The 17,101-nt window shown below is 42.6% G+C and overlaps 1 protein-coding gene across 1 annotated transcript in view; it reads right to left on the bottom strand.

The window, feature by feature from the left end:
• The window catches only part of LOC116751266 (rho guanine nucleotide exchange factor 28-like), a 163,954-nt gene that overhangs the window by 9,051 nt on the left and 137,802 nt on the right, over window positions 1–17,101 (bottom strand). Inside the window, exons 5-6 of the mRNA XM_032626939.1 lie at window positions 10,609–10,792; window positions 7,094–7,274 (exon numbers count right to left, since the gene is read on the bottom strand). Of these exons, the coding sequence (XP_032482830.1) occupies window positions 7,094–7,274; window positions 10,609–10,792 (365 nt within the window). The remainder of the gene's footprint in view (window positions 1–7,093; window positions 7,275–10,608; window positions 10,793–17,101) is intronic.

Genomic DNA, 17,101 nt, shown 5'->3' on the forward strand with positions numbered 1-17,101 from the left:
CGGCTGGGCCCGTGAGCCATGGCCGCTGAGCCTGCGCGTCCGGAGCCTGTGCTCTACAACGGGCGGGGCCACAACAGTGAGAGGCCCGCGTACCAAAAAAAGAAAAAAAAGAAAAAGTACAGTGGGCTGTGTGGCGAGGCATGGGTGATCTCAGTACTCAAGATGACCATGAGTAGTTTTAAAAGTGTCCCCTAGCTTAGCTCCCTCCCAGTGTGAGCATTACGTACTAATAGATGGAGAGAACCCACATGATCGTGAAAAAAGGAGGGCATAAGCTAAAAGAAAGGGCAGGATCAGGGGAGATGAGGAACAGCAACATTTCCAAAGCACCTTCCAACAGACCACTTTCATGAGACGCTGAGAGCTAAGAAAAAGGGATTCTTCCCCATGATCAAGTTAGAGAACTGTGAGGTTAAACAAGAAACCACAGGTTTCTTGACTTCAAGCCCTTAACTAGAACCTACAAAACGTTAAACGTATTCTCAGTTTCCAAAAGGGGGCGTTTCATATATAGCATTTTCTACTTATTTGGACAAAGAATACTTATTTCTCAGAGCATCTTCCAACGTTGGTGTTCGGTACAATGCTCTTTAGGAGCTCCTAGAGTAGGAGATCAAATAACGACAAAGGCGGCAAGGGACAAAACGGAGTCAGTTGGTGGATCACTACATACTCATAATTAGCTTACTCATCTGAACACAGTGAAAATGAGGTGACCTTTTGGCCATATAATTCATTTGGAATAACATCCCATCATTCTGGGAGGACAATTACGATCATGAAATTATGGAAACATAATTGGTTCAGAGACAATAATAAAACCATTTATCACACCACCATAGACAAAGTAAATTTCCAAGCTAAAGGTATTATAATCTTTTAATCAATGGCAGCTACAGATACACACTTAAAAGTTCCCTTCCTATCCACTGCCCCAGGAGGCAGAACATTATCTATTAAGAATCTTCTGTGAGATCTCAAAGGGAAAGTTTGCTTTGGGGGTTAAAGGGAAAAAAAAAAACAAACAACCAAGCTCTTACACTCAAAATGTTTTGTTTTTCCAGTTGAGTCACCGGCAGGCTCATGAATGAACAAAAGCTAATTGAATGTTTTCACTTTAGGTGAATCCTGCCCTCTGCTGGAATGTGCACACAGTTTCTAACATGTCCTCCAAACGTATACAGATAAAAGCAAGGTCTGTAAAATATACACGTTAATTACTTGGCGCTAGAGAACTTGAGTTTCTGTCCAAATTCTTTTGCTTATTGGTTGAGTGACTTCAGCCCAGCTGGCAGCCAGGTGTATTAACTTGCCTGGCCCCCTGGGCCCATCAAACTCAACCTGTCTAAAACTGAGTAGGTATTTTGTCACGATCCTGCTTCCTGTAAGGCCTGTCCCACCAGGAATGGAAGAATCACCCTTCTCCCTTGCCACTGACACCCACCTGACATCCTACACCTTCAGGACAGTATCCATCGGTCCCTCTGTCTCCAATCTCATTATACGGCTATGGTGCAGACTGTCTTCTGTATTTCTCTCAGCAGCCCCTGGCCCCTCCAACCTATTCTTCACGCTCTCACAGAGTGACCTTTCTAAATAACAACCTGATCTAATTTGCTTAAAACAGTTCCCAGAGCTGTCAAGGTGGAGTTCCAGTTCCTTGCCTTGTGTACAAGCCCTGCTGATCTGCCTCTCTTTCAGGCCTATGTTCCTGGCATCATATACACACCCCTATACTCCAGGACCACAAAACAACTTGCATCTCCCCCAACGCATCATCTGGTTCAGGGCTCTGTACTGCATGTAGTCCCATTGTCTAGAATTCCCTTCCCTCCCTTAGATCACAGCTCCAGGGTCACCTCCACCAAGAAGCTTTCCCTGACCACCATCACAAGCCACAGAGTTCTCACAGTATTACTTGCCTATGACTCCTATAGCACTTATACTGTGCTGGGACAGCTTGTTTTTCTGCACTAGTCCCAAACTGTCAGTCCCTTGAGGGCAAGAACTTAGAATTTCAGCACTTGTTTAGACCTCACTTTGTTCTAAGTCAGTTTGGAGGTGGATTACAAGGGAAGAAAAATGTATACAATGATAGAGTAAAAATCAGGAGTTGATTTAAAAAAAAAAAAAGGAAAAGCAAGAGTGAAGGCTTAAGAAATAAGGGTAATAACAAAACGCGGTCAGCAGTACCCTACAAATTTGCAACCGGCAGGCCAGAAACTTAGCACCAGGTTTACCAGCCAACTAGAAGCAAGAAACCTGATCAGTTACTGTCAGAGTAGTAAAAGCCAAGCCCAATGCTCAGGAGATGACAGCGCTCGTGACATGAGCCCTGAGTTTTCTCCCACGGGTCTGCAGGAGAAAGTGTGAAACTCACCACCACCTCCTTGGGCAGGTATGGCAAGCTGCAGCTCCCTCCACGCAGCCAGCGCACCACCCACAGGGGAGAGCAGTGAGGGCAACTCCACAGGGGCCCAAGCGGTGCAGCTTGGGTGGGAAGCTCAACTGGTTGGCTTAACCCGGGACTGAGTGCAGGTGCGTGGGGCACACACACTTAGAACAACCGGTCTTCCAGCTGTCGACACTGGTGGCTTGGGAACAGGAGTCTTGTCCTATTTTTTCTCCCTAACCCCAGCATCTAGCATGCTGTGTCTCAGCCCTATCAGACTATTGTCGCTTTACATGAACAGATATTTTGTAATGTCTGCTCCACTGATCTGAAATTAAGTAGATAATATAACCCTACCCCCAGACATAAATAAACCTAACCTCGCATTTAGTTTCAAAAAATAAAAAGCACTCTAAAATATGAAGCAAAAGGATCGTAATTGATAATAAGATAATATGTATTAAAACCTTTGCCCTGACTACCCTGGAAGACATAGTGATGTATGGTCAGATTCCTAAAACCACTGGGTTTTGGAAAACAAAAAACAAAACGACAATCCGTTCCATATAAACAGTACAGGAGTATTCAAGAACACAGGTTAAGATACTCCAGCGAATCAAAACCCGTGTTTATTACTAGGACTTGCTAACAGATCAGACCTACTTGCATACATTAAAGGGGAAAGAACCCGAATAGAAGTAGAGATCACATGCCCAGACAAACTGCCAAGTTAGAAAAAACAACGAAGGACGATATTCCTGCCTACAAGCTGGGTGTTAACGTCCAGGTGCGCCATCAACACGACTCCACGTTATGACGTGGAACAGAGTAGTGACAATGTATTTTAAACATACAACTCTTGCTGCGGACGCCCACCTCGAGCAGATTTGTACATTCAGTCTCTGAAGTTCCATCAGGGCTGTGCAGGACAACCTGGGTTGGGTAGGGCCGTCTGTACCCTGAAGAACCCCCAGCGCGCCCCCTCCTGTCACCTCTACACGCCAGTGGTGCTCCCCAGAACCCATGGCAACAAAGACACCCTCACGGCCTCCATCCTCTAAGACCCCCTGAGCCAGCACAGAGCAGGAGCTCCACACAGGTGGAGCGAGCTGGAGAACAGGTGAGTGACGGAGGACTTAACGGAACGAACAGACTGAACTTGGAAATGAGGGGAACACTCTCTGCGTGTCAGGAGAGGTCCCCAAAGATCAGGAATGTGGGAGGAACCCAGTAAATGCTAACCGAATGAAAAGTGGAAACACACAGTACCTTGGTGCGGCGCTGCTGGAGGACCCTGGGGCCCAGTGGCACCCCAGCACCCTGCTCTTGCCTCCCTCAGCTCCTGCTCTTCTCCACCACACACTTCAACTCCCAGGCGACTAGTTAGTTCTGAGCTCTTTCTGCGTTCCTGGGGTTGGGAAGGAACCTGCGTACCTTCTTCGGTTTCTGCAGTGCTGGAGGGCATATCTGATTTTTCCTCTGACCTGGCTTCTTGCTCTTCAAGAGCCTAAGAGAGGAAGGAAAAAAAAAAAAAAAAAAATCACTGAAAGCCATTTGAGGCTTCAGATAAGCAACAAGAGATGAAAATCACAATCGAGCATCTCAGAGCCGGGACAGGCCAGAGGCATGGCCTGGAGAGGCACGGGCAGATAGGGTGGTAAAGCTGCTGGGAGAACATGTAAGCAGCACCCCGGATGACATGAGAGACAGCGGGAGGAACCAGAGACAAGGGCCAAAACTGTCCCTGCCACTAGTCCTCGCTGCTTCCCCAGATCACACCACCAGAAGGTTCTCAGGAACATGACGCATGAACCAAAAGGGGGACAGAGAACAGAAAATCTTGAAACCTGTAAGGACTGCTGTTTGACGCATCTGCCCACCTAGACCAACCTCCATCCACACCCTAAGACACAGGGATTGGGGGCCTGGAGATGGGGGTAGGACCACTATCACAGGCAGGACCCAGGATGAGCTACACGTTGGTACATGCTGGTGCAGGCTGTCCCTGGCCAAGACTGAGCTGTGATCTGTAGTGAGAAGATGCCTTTAGAGCCCTCTGTATTTTCTTTTCAAATAGATTCCCCACAGCCAGTGAAAATGCGAAGAGACGGAATTATGTGTTGATGTGTCAAAAACTGCCCAAGACTGCGTCAGCGCATGTTCCAAAACAAATACATGGGTAAACTGAGGCAAGCAACCCTACAACTGACCCAGAGCCCCGAATCCACCCCCGCCGGGCATGTTATTAAGCTCAGCATATCAAGTGCCTTGCTCATGACTATTTCAGGACATCCTGAGGCCAGAGCAAAGAGAACATGAAAATATACATAACTGACCAAATCACAAAGAGGCAGGGAACAAGCAGTACCCGGTCACCCACCCTCTGTGGCTATTAACCGCTCCCAGCCTTACTCCCAGGACACAGTACTCTCTCTTTTAGGGCCCGCCATGGAATTAACGGATGGACCGAAGCAGGTATATGTCTGGAGAGGTACTAAGGAGATGGTAGCATGAGTACCTGGGGTTAAAAGAGGGCTAACCACGCAGGCTCAAGGCCAAAGACAACCACTTACTAGCTTACAGGTTTATTATAAGCGGATATAACTCGGGAACAGCCAGATGGAAGAGATGCATGGGGCAAGGTATGGGGAAAGGGCACGGAGCTTCCACGCCCCTCCTAGCAGGCTCGTCACCCAGTACCTCCACAAGTTCACCAACCTAGAAAGTTCTCCGAATCCAGTCCTTTGGGGTTTTTATGGAGGCTTGCGTTATTACGTAGGCATGACAGATTAAATCTCTGTCCACTGGTGATTAAACTCCATCTCCAGGCCCTTTCCCCTCCCTGGAGGTGGGACTGAAATTTACCACAGGTAACTAGCCCCCATCCTTAGGTGCTTTCCAAAAGTTGCCTCATTAACATAACAAAAAAACACCTTTATCCGCTCCACACTTAGGAAATCCTAAGGGTCTGGGGGCTGTGAGCCAAGAACCATGGACGGAGACCAGATATATTTCTTGTTGTAAGTTACAATATCACAGTGTCTTAAAGAACCTCAGCCCCATTCCCTTCTCAGTCTCCCTATGCACTACCCAGCCAAGAGCTTAGGACAGGAAGAACGAAAAAGGGGTGCTGGTACTTGGAACACAAGGCCATCCCACTGCAATGGATTCTTCTTTTATTAAGTGTTTTCCATAAAATTAAAATCTCTGATAAACTGGAAAGTAATCTTCATTTGGTCTTTGTTATTGTAAAGTCCACTACAATCAATTATTAAAGCATCTAGATTTACTCATCCTACATCTCCCCCAATGTCATCAGTAATAATTATCTCAAGTTACAAGTAATCACGAATCCGACCGAAGAAGCTGGAAGTTTTTATAATGCAACGAACGTTCAGAATTTTTGCTTTACATGGAGCATGCTCTCGCCTTTGCAGGAGCTCTGTGGTCTTACTGTAGTCTGAGTGTCCCCTCTAAGGACACACGTGTTGCTGAGCTCTGCCCCTCTGAAACTGCAGGGAGAGGCACTCACCCTGAGTAAGGCTGCTGGGCCTCTGCCCCAGTGAAACAGCCACCCCTGGGGGCCTGGGTGAGAAGCCACAGGGATGGCTGAGAACTTCTGTTTCTTTAAACAGAAAGTACCCTTAAGCAAAATGAGGAGATACTGTATGCCAGAAAATTATCCACTGAACTCCCTAAACCCAACAGAGGTAGTTCACACTCTGAAGAGCATGTTTATTTTAACTATTTAATAAAACCCTATATGGAGTAAGCAATAATCTTGGATGTATAATGTTTCTGGTTAAACCTTCAATTTAGTTATATAAAGCAAACATTTTACAAAAGCCAAAACTGATAAGTACCAATATCAGTTTTCTGATAACAGTAAACTGACTGCTTACTTTGTAAAGCCTATATAGTCATGAAACTGGTGCTTATTAATGGATGGGCTTGAGGAGCCTGCGGGGGCAGAGGGTTTGCCGGGGGGTGTCACACGATCTGGTGAGTGAATCCATTATACCCCTGAGCACTCTCGACTAAATTGACTGAAGCCCTTTTACTCAAAAGAACATTCTACTTGATAATAATTAAAATATATGAATATGCTTTACAGTCTTTCAGATTCAACAAAAAAATAAAAATAATGAAGATGAAACATTTTAAACCCTGAGATGGGCATGCTCTGATAACAGTCAAAGCTGATGTCTGGGCCACGGTGGGAGGGGGAAAAATCTCTTTGAAAAAGAACTGGTCTCAAGTGACCAGTCCCCATTCAAGAAGAATCTGTACACTGAAACAAAGGCTTAACTATATCTAAGCCTTAAGAAATCCCAGAAGAAGATATTATTCATTTAAAATAACCCTAAAGGCAACTGCTTTAGATAAGAATTATAATACAGTCAATAAGTTAATAGAAAATACCCAATATCAGAATATTAAACATCAGTGATACTGGTTCATGAAAAGTAAAGGAAACAATATTACACAAATTACTATTTTCTACCTGCCGCCAAAATATCATATAATAATCTTCCTTCTACTGGTGTAACAGTTTCTAATTCCATGTCCCTCAAAGTCCCATTAGAAAAAAAGGAAGTGCTACCCCCAACCAAAATAGTGTTCCCAAAACAACGAGTTTGCTGTCTGCACCCTCAAAGAGCGTGAGTTATTATGTCTTATACCACAATAAAGGGCACAAACCTTGAGGAGAAAGGCTCTATCCCAAAAGTATTTCCTAAAGAGTTTAATATCCGCCTCCAACAAATGCTCGGCTGTGTGATTAAGCGTCAGGGTCAGTGTTTCTGATGAGTGAATATACCGCAGGGAGGCATCTTCGCTGAGCTGCACGCGGGAGAAACCTGGGGAACGTCTGCCCTGGAAGCTGAAACATCACAAATCAAAACCCACGGTCCCAATACCCTTCATTGTCCCTGATATTACAAACCCAACTGGCAAAACAAGCCATAAAAGCTACCTACTGAAGATAGGTACATAAGGTCATGTAAATAGATCATAATAAAGTCATCTTTGTTTTTCCACCTAGAGAAGACGTCAAATGAAAAGCTGTCCACATATATTATATACTATAAAGATTTACGTAATTAATGCAACAATACTGACTTTTAAACATAGTATTTTACCTCATTCTCCCTTTAACCTGAAAAGATGCCTCTGGCCTTAATGGCACCACGTGTAGTACCACAAATTAGCTGGCAGCCGACAGTTTATTAGGCGATTACAGTGGAAAACAGATATGATCTCCAGAGAGCATGGTGAGGTTTGGATGTTACAAACAAGCGAGATACTCACAACACACTGGTCTACTGTTGTAAATCATTTCCTCATGCAAATTAAAACCTGCATAAATTTGATCGTGTTGCATTCTTGAATTCATTCATAAACAAAGGAACAATATTCCCAAACGAAATTCCTGAATATTGGCTTATTTTCCATTCTGTTGTGGTTAAGAACAACTGCACGTTTATTAGCTTTATGTAGGCTTCATGGTTAATGTCATAATATTCTGGATGGCCTATAGGTCATGTAGTAGCAATGGTAAAGAGGCCTCGGGAGGGAGACGCTAGTGCTCCCAGGTTACAGCCTGCCTCAGCATGTTGTCACAGCCCCCAGACGCTCCCAGATTCTTCAGTTCACAGAACTAGCTCTATGTCTCTTTTCTCTTCTTCCATTACCTCATTTTGTTAATCAGCATTTGTATATTTGCAAAATTATAGTATAGCTCCAACCACAAAAATGCTACCTCTGTCACATGGAGTGACAAAAGAGATCCATTAAGAGCACCTGTACTCTAAGATTTGTGGCATCTCCCCAAACTCTTGACACAATTATTTGCAAGGACTTCAGAATCTTCTAGAAAACAACGCCCCATGCCAACTACAAGCCACTGAAGTGAATGATTCAGACTGAGCAATAAGATTTTTGTAATTAATTTAGAAAATGGAGGCTCCATCACATAATCAAAATTTAGCTTACAGTCTACTTCTAATCCCATCCATGAATGGATTTATTAGACATGTAAACATTTTTTATTTTCATTTTATTGGAGTATAGTTGATTTACAATGTTGTGTTAGATTCAGGTGTACAGCAAAGTGATTCAGTTATACATATACATATACTCATTCTTTTTTAGATTTTCTTCTCTTAAAGGTTATCAAAGAATACTGAATAGAGTTCCCTGTGCTACACAGTAGGTCCTTGTTGGTAATCTATCTTATATTCAGTAGTGTGTGTATGTTCATCCCAAGCTCCTGATTTATCCCTCCCTCCAATGTTTCCCCTTTGGTAACCATAAGTTTCTTTTCCATATCTGTAAGTCTGTTTCTGCTTTGTAAATATGTTCATCTGTATCATTTCTTAAATTAGATTCTACGTATGAGTGATATCACATGATGCTTGTCTTTCTCTGTTTGACATACTTCACTTAGTATGATCATCTCTAGGTCCATCCATGTGGCTGCGAATGGTATTATTTCATTCTTTTTTATGGCTGAGTAATATTCCATTGTGTATATATACCACATCTTCTTTATCCATTCCTCTGTTGATGGACATTTAGGTTGCTTCTATGTCTTGGCTATTGTAAATAGTGATGCTATGAACATTCAGGTGTGTGTATCTTTTCGGATTATGGTTTTCTCTGGATATATGCCAGGAGCGGGATTGCTGGATTATGCAGTAACTCTATTTTTAGTTTTTTAAGGAACCTCCATACTGTTCTCCCTAGTGGCTGCACCAATTTACATTCCTACCAACAGTGTAGGACGGTTCCCTTTTCTCCACACCCTCTCCAGCATTTATTGTTTGTGGACTTTTTGGCCATTCTGACCGGTAAGAGATGATACCTCATCGTAGTTTTGATTTGCATTTCTCTGATAATTAGTGATGTTGAGCTTTTTGGACATCTGTGTGTCTTCTTTGGAGAAATGTCTATTTAGATCTTCTGCCCATTTTTTGATTAGGTTGTTTGGGGTTTTTTTGACATAGAGGATGTGTAAACTTTAAAAACACATGTCATCTTCTGGTCTTGGACACAACAGAAAGATATAAAGGTATCAAAGATGAAGTGAGGCTCCGGGTCCTCAGTGTAACCCTGAACTATCCACAATGACAGAGTCAGAGGAAGTGGTCCTGTCTTACCCTTTTTAGCTAAAGAAAGTGGGGTCACGGTAGAGCAAAGATAAAGGCAATTCCATTGGGATGGGCTCTTTCCTTAGTTGGCGGTCACTTGACCAAGTAAGAACAAAAATAAACAGAAAGCTGTGACTTCAACATGCACTTAGGTAGCATACGACCATAAATTAATTACATTGAGTTCCATGGGACAAATGAAACATACCAGTCCATTAGGACACACCATGTAATAACACTGATAATATTTAATATTTATGTAGTAATTTGTCATTTTCATTGTAGTTTCCCACTTATTTTTCACCACATGTTAAGTCAAGGAAACCACTGTATAGGATATAATGACCAATCTGAACCGCTCTAAGTAACAAACATTAAAAATGTTGGTATCATCCTCAACATAGAGAACTTTACAGTTGACAAATTATTTCACTTCCATTATCTCTAGATCCTAATAACCAGCCCATTGGCTACATAGTATCTTGGGGTTTGTTTGTTATTCATTGATTCAACAAAAACTTATATTCTTTCAATGAACGTATATGCTGAACACAGTGGGTAAAACAAATAGTTTCAGTCCTCAAATGATTTAGGATGGAGACATATATGAAATACATGACTATATATATAAAATTATAAATTATGATTTATATTATAAATGAATAATAATTTTAATCACAACTAATACTGTAAATTAATCATAATTGTAAAAGACCATAACATAGAAGGCCTCTCTGATGAAGTGAGATTTAAGCAAAAACCTGAAAGATAAGTAGGGGCTAGGCTACTGTTTCCCAACTTTTCTTCTTCTTACAGCCAGCCCCCCAATCATGGAGCCTTTTAAGACATTTTTCCTGACTCCCTCTCCCCCATGAAATGTGAATACCAAATATATCTGTATATCTGTTTATGTATGATATGTATATCTGTACTTTATACATGGGAACTAATGGTAAAATATAAACCAATGTTAGCTCGTGGTTTGGTTATTTTAATTTTTCCATAATGCTTGGAAGACTTCAGAGAAACAGACTGAGAGAGAATCTATCAGGTATCCAAACTCACTTTGTGATGTCTTCAAACAGCTTGGAGCATCCACCATGTAAAGCTAAGTCTAATGGCGTGGCACCCTCCTCGTTGGGTAAAGCCAAGGCCTGGATTCCTCCAGGGAGACACAGGAGGAACTGGGAAAGCTTAGCAAGGCCCCATCTCACAGCCAGGTGCAGGAGAGACTCTCTATGTAGAGAAACTGAAAAGAAAAACATGTAATATTAGTTCCTTCATTTAGAAAGTTTGTCTTATATATTTTATCAAAGAGATTGTCAAAGTAAGAATAGTAATAGTAAACATGTCAGAGCTGGAAGGAACCATCAAAAGCATCTAATCCAGAAACTTCATTTTACAGATGCGGAGAGGTCAAGTGATTTGTGCAAGGTCAGGGAGGTGCTGGAGCCAGCTTCGCTCATCACTGGTACAACGTTGTTCAGTGCACTATGGTTCAGTGCACGTTCGCATCACCTTTCACTCATGTTCAGTGAGGTCATCCATGGAAAACAAGTGCTAGGAGCACACCATCCTTTGGAAACAGACATCGTCAATTTCCAAGGTGTCCTCTAAGGAGATGCTGTTACCCTGGCAGGACAGGCTACTAGAGGCCAAGAATGTCAAGGAGCCTCCATTTCCACTTTTTGTCCTCAGAGGTGCTCCTCTCCGGTCAGCAGCTGGGGCAGAAATGGACTCTGAGTCCATGGTCTCTCTCAAACTTTGTGGAGGTACTTCTACCCATTTATTAGAGCTTTGGGATTATTTCAGTGTTGCCAAAACCACACACACCAGTGCTCTGCTTCAAAAATTCGGCCTGTGCCTCTTCACATCCGCCTTGATAAGGGGGTTCCTGCTTGGTTTGTGTCTGGGTTTTTGCTGTTGGTGTTTGCCACTGTGTCTTATGGTTGTTTCCTGACTGTATCTTCTTGCAGGCTGAGGGCATCCTGGAAGTTTTTTATTCCTAACACCTAGCATGGTATATGGCAAACTGAAGTCACTCTGTATTTCTTGAGTTGAATGGCAGCTGACTACTAAAATCTCAATTATTTGTGTATGTTTAAATTGTCTAATTTGTATAGAGTTTGTCCTCCTGTATTTCTCCTACAATGACTCAGTGCCTGGAACACAGCTGGCCCATGATAAACATTACATTGGAAACATGTAAAAGAATACATTTGCTTACATTTGAAAAAGCTAGGCCCATGAACTCCATTGACATCAAGACACACCTTAAAACAAACCTAGTCTTAACAACTGAACATGAAAATCCTAACACTCAAGATCTGTCAGAATAAGTACTCAGTAAGAATCTGAGTTATACATACCCTCCAGTTAAGTAATGTTATTGGCTGTTTGTAAACCGAAAGAGATCCACAGGATGCTGCATCACACTGGAGTAGAAGGGCCCAACAGGGTAGGACCTTATCTGTCTTTTATCCTAGCACAGTGCCTGGCATGTGTATGTGCTCTATAAATATTTGCTTGTTGAATGAATAAATGACCAATGGCTCTTTCCCTGATGACCACCCGTGACAGTTAGCTTTTAATATATGGCTACAGCTGCTACTTGGAGCATCTGTCATTCTTAGTTCTACCGCTGATACCTCCTGAGAAAAATCTGTGAACACAAAGTACATACTCCCACACAGCTTGGACATTGAAGACAAAAACTACCTACTTCTCCACCCAGCTTACCGTCTACACTAATATGATTTTGCTATTCCGTCGTCTTTATTAGCATAACTTCACCAGTCTAGGAGACTCTTGCTTAGGCAAAGACTGACTATTTGTTAGAGGAACTTCCTTCAAGGCTCATTAACTCTTTAGCAGGAAGCATTGACAGTTTAAGCCGCAAAACCAATCTTTAACTACTATATCATGATCCTTACCTAAACCTAATCAAAATCCCTTCCCTGACACCCCCTTGCCATCACTCCTCCCCTGCATCCAAAGACCCTCATCAAACCAAACTTCGAGTTCTCCACAAATCCCAACCTTGCCTTCCCCCTTCAAGATCCTGCTAAGGCTCAGGGCTTCCTTGGTGGCGCAGTGGTTGAGAGTCCGCCTGCCGATGCAGGGGACACGGGTTCGTGCCCCGGTCCGGGAGGATCCCACATGCCGCGGAGCGACTAGGCCCGTGAGCCATGGCCGCTGAGCCTGTGCGTCCAGAGCCTGTAAGATTCTGCTAAGGCTCAATGGAGGCAGAGTTCTCCCTTATTAAGGCCGGCAATAAACTCAGCTTTGTCTTACCAGCAGGTTGTGGCGATGATGTGTGTGGAGCCAGCATCCAACAAAACTCTAGCCTGAAACAATCAGAAGGAAGTGCTCCGCAGCACATGGATGCAAAAGAAAACTGCTTAGCTTACATTTTTAGTTGGTTTATACTATTTCTATATCTAGATCAATGAGCTTAAAGCATTATATTTCAAATATGTAAATGCCACAGACTTCACTGTGTATTTGCTCCATCCATCTGTGTGACACAGCACAGACCCCCCTCAGTAAAATGACACCTGAAATGCCAAAACATCTGAAAACAGACAAAGCAGTGCACCCCACCAGACATCTGTTTAATATACTTGCTATCTTCTAAAGGCTATTAAAGAACTTATCTTTAATTATTTTATCCTTTAAGTCTTTGATCTTTAAACTCACTTAATTAGAAAGAAAGGTTTTTACTCTTAACAGATTCCCAGCAAGGCATGTTTGGTAACATTTACACTCTTTTTCCTCCTTAAATAATAATCGTGAAGAGACTTGTTAGGATCACGTAACAACACACGCACACACACGCACACACACACACACACACACACACACACACACACACACTGCCCAGTGTACCAGGTGGCATGAGGTTGTAACCAGCCACACGAGGATGGAATTTCTAAGTCACGGATCTCAGTCTGAACCTAGGGAGAAATGCCTATGGTTATACGAGATACAATTTTTTTCCAAGAAAAATACGACCAAAAGGGAACATCTAAACCAGCGGTCCCCAACCTTTTTGTCACCAGGGACCAGTTTCGTGGAAGACAATTTTTCCACAGACGGGGCAGGGGGAGGATGGTTCAGGGGTAATGCGAGTGATGGGAAGCAATGGGGAGCGGCAGATGAAGCTTTGCTCGCTCGCCCACCACTTACCTCCTGCTGTGCGGCCCGGTTCCTAAACCTTTCGGGTTCCCTTTTAAAATCATACCACTGATAAAGGCAATATGGTGTCAACCATTTAAATGGTACTCCCTATAGTGCCTGGAGCAAGACCCTAAGTACCCTCCAACCTGGGCTGTAGTTCACCGTACCCAAGCTGATTCCTGCACCAGCAGAACTTCCCAGGCCTGTTTGCTAGCCCAGCTCCCTGTTCTCTCCTTTCTGGTTCCATCTTCATATCCTGTTCAATGGGAGAGGACAGCAAACATGTGGGACTGAGTGCTCACTGCTGCCCCTCTCCGTCCCTCCAAATCCAGAGAAGAGAAGATCTTCTGATGTTTGAAGAAACAAAAGGCTGCCCAAAATGTGTTAAGAAAGAGTTTTATCACTCAGTATAGAAGTTCAGAGCCTAGAATCAGGCAAACAGCTTGAAATAGGAAACATCATGACATATATAAATAATTCTGCTTGCTATAGAGTTTCAGATTCTTAACAGGAGTCAGGAAAACAAGCTGTGGAAAGGGGTTCTACAATTTGGTAGACATGGGGGTGTTTAATTAAAATGAACGGGTTTTTTTTTTACCAAATAAATTTGTCTCTTCCTGTTTATTTGGTACCAGGAGTTATTTGAACTAATGTAACTAAAGCAGAATTACTAATAATTGCTCTAATGGAAACCATTCAAAGGTGTGACTTGTACCATCCTGGCAGCAAGATCACCCAGACATAAAAAGGAACAGCAGGCTGGGACGTTCAATCAACACACCCATCACGGCATAAAGTGGGGCTCATCTGCCCCCGTGACAGGGAGGGAGGCTCAAAGCCCACGCCTCTCACTCTGCCACACCTCAGTTTCTCTGCCTGGAAAATGAGGCTGTCACGTCAAAGACCCAAGGTCCTAGGAATACTCATCCTTGCCTTGACTCTTTGGGGATCAAAGATCCGTGACATACAGCACAGACCGAGAGCCCTTCCGGAGCACCTGAGGCGCAAGAAGAGCAGGGGTGGCCAGTTTGGTTGTTACTGAAGGAGCTGATTTTATGTACTGTTCAGTCCAAACTTGGGACCATTATCACACCTACACAAGGTCTGACTGTGCCTTTAAGGTACAGGAAATTCAGGATGGAAGATTGAAAAATAAATTATCAGGGCCTCAGGAACTCACATGCACTGCTAGAGGAAATGTAAATTGACACACCCACTGTGGAAAACATTGTGGTATAATCTAATAAATGTGAAGAAACGAATGTCTTATGGCTGAGCAATTCCACTCCTACATACAAGCCCCAGTGAGGACAATGCTTTGTATGCACCTGGAAGCATGCATAAAAATGTAAAATGGTCAAAAATAGAAGTGATCTTAATCACTTGATTAATCACTTAATCAACAACAGAATAAGTTGCAGTATAATCATACACAAGTATTCTAACAATAAAAACGAATTACAGACCAATATAGAAGAAACCAAGAAACACAATGTTGAGGGGGAAAAGTCACAAAAGGATACACAGAATATGTTTTAATTAATATGAAGTTTTTAAAAAGTGAAAACAAGCCATATTATATACAAATATATGGGTAGTAAAACTATAAGGAAAAACCAGGTGACGGTTACTCTAAAAGTCAGCATAATAACTCCAAGGGGAAAGAGTTGAATGTGGCTGGGAAAGAATGAGGGGTGTTGGTACTTCTGGGGTCCAATGATGTCTGTATGTTTCTCTCTCTCTTCCCATTCACCCCCACATAGTTGTGTTCAAGACCCTCCTCAGAACAATTAAAATTATAGGGAAGGGCCCAAGCATCAGTCTTTTTTTTTTAATATGTATTGATTTACTTATTTATTTATTTTTGGCTGCTTTGGGTCTTAGTTGCAGCACACAGGATCTTTCGTTGTGGTGCACGGGCTTCTCTCTAGTTGTAGCATGCAGGCTCCAGAGCACGTGGGCTCTGCAGTTGCGGCACGTGGGCCCTCTGGTTGTGGCGCGTGGGCTCAGTAGCCCTGTGGCATGTGGGATCTTAGTTTCCTGACCAGGGATCGAACCCGCATCCCCTGCATTGGAAGGCAGATTCTTAACCACTGGACCTCCAGGGAAGTCTGCCCCCCACAAGCATCAATCTTTTCTAAAGATTCCAAAGTGATTCTAAGTAAAAGCCAGGGTTGAGATCTGCTACTTTAAACATCTGGTTAACAAAATCCGTATCTATGCCTCCTTTTTATACCACTGTATTCCCAATCATCACTTAAGATTTTATTAGCTAACAAATTTCACCAACGAATAAGACCAAAAAAACTTTGTGATTTTTACAAGTTATTTTTAATCTACGTCACTTGCTGCCAAGACAAGATATGGTCTTAAACATTTAGCAAAATACTAAAACTGATGGGGACAATAATCTAGAAGCAAATGTTATTTTTAAACGAGTTAATTCAAAAGTCCTTCTACATTGTAGGGTTTACTAATGTTTCATAACTCCTGAGTAGAGCCACTTAAATGTATTCAACCCTGTAAGCTTATGAACAAAATATATATTTTTAATTCATTTTTTTAATGAATTAAAAAAATAAATCCTATCAATTAAAATAAGTTCATCTCTGGTTTCCGAAGCCACATATATATTCACAGAGGTCTCAATTTGTGCATCTAAGTCATTGAGCAGACAAACATTGAGTCAAACTACTACCGTATGCCAGGCCCCTTGGACACAAAGGGGGAAGCACATGGCCAGCCCACTTTAGTTTGCAATAAAATAAGTATCTTGCCCATGAAATCCTGTCTGGTAAACTACAGCTCTAGGCTTACACAAAGAGTGTGAACAGAAATAAACTATCTGACCTACAAGGAAATTGCTCTACAGGTTAATCAACCTACATCATGCATCATGATTTGAAAGTTCACAGATGTTTATAAAAGACAAAAATGAGCAGAAAGAGAATGAAAAAAATATTAGCAAAAATTTACATGGAGAGTGGAAGAGAGTATTTGGCACGAGAATCACACACAATCTCTGATATTTTTCAGGACTCTTAATGAGAATGGGAGGAGAAGTTGTATATTATGGCATCTTCCCTTTGGGTAGCTCTGATCGGGGCTTTGGTGTGTGTATAAACAAATCAGCCTTCCATACGGAAGATCGGAGGTTGGTGAGTCTAGGACAGTAACTGCAAATATAAACACACTCATAGGAAAGATATGGAAACAGGACGTCCCATGGAGCACAACAGCAACGTGGCAGGCATGGTGGGATCATATAGCCAAAAGATAGACGAGGACTGAAAAAGCATAATGGCAGGTTTTAGCTTCCCGAAGTGTCTGCTCTGCGTCAGACACATTTGAGACACTCAGATTACAGCAACTCCTGACT

This window comes from Phocoena sinus, chromosome 3 (genome assembly GCF_008692025.1).
Source record: "Phocoena sinus isolate mPhoSin1 chromosome 3, mPhoSin1.pri, whole genome shotgun sequence".
Classification (NCBI taxonomy): domain Eukaryota; kingdom Metazoa; phylum Chordata; class Mammalia; order Artiodactyla; family Phocoenidae; genus Phocoena; species Phocoena sinus.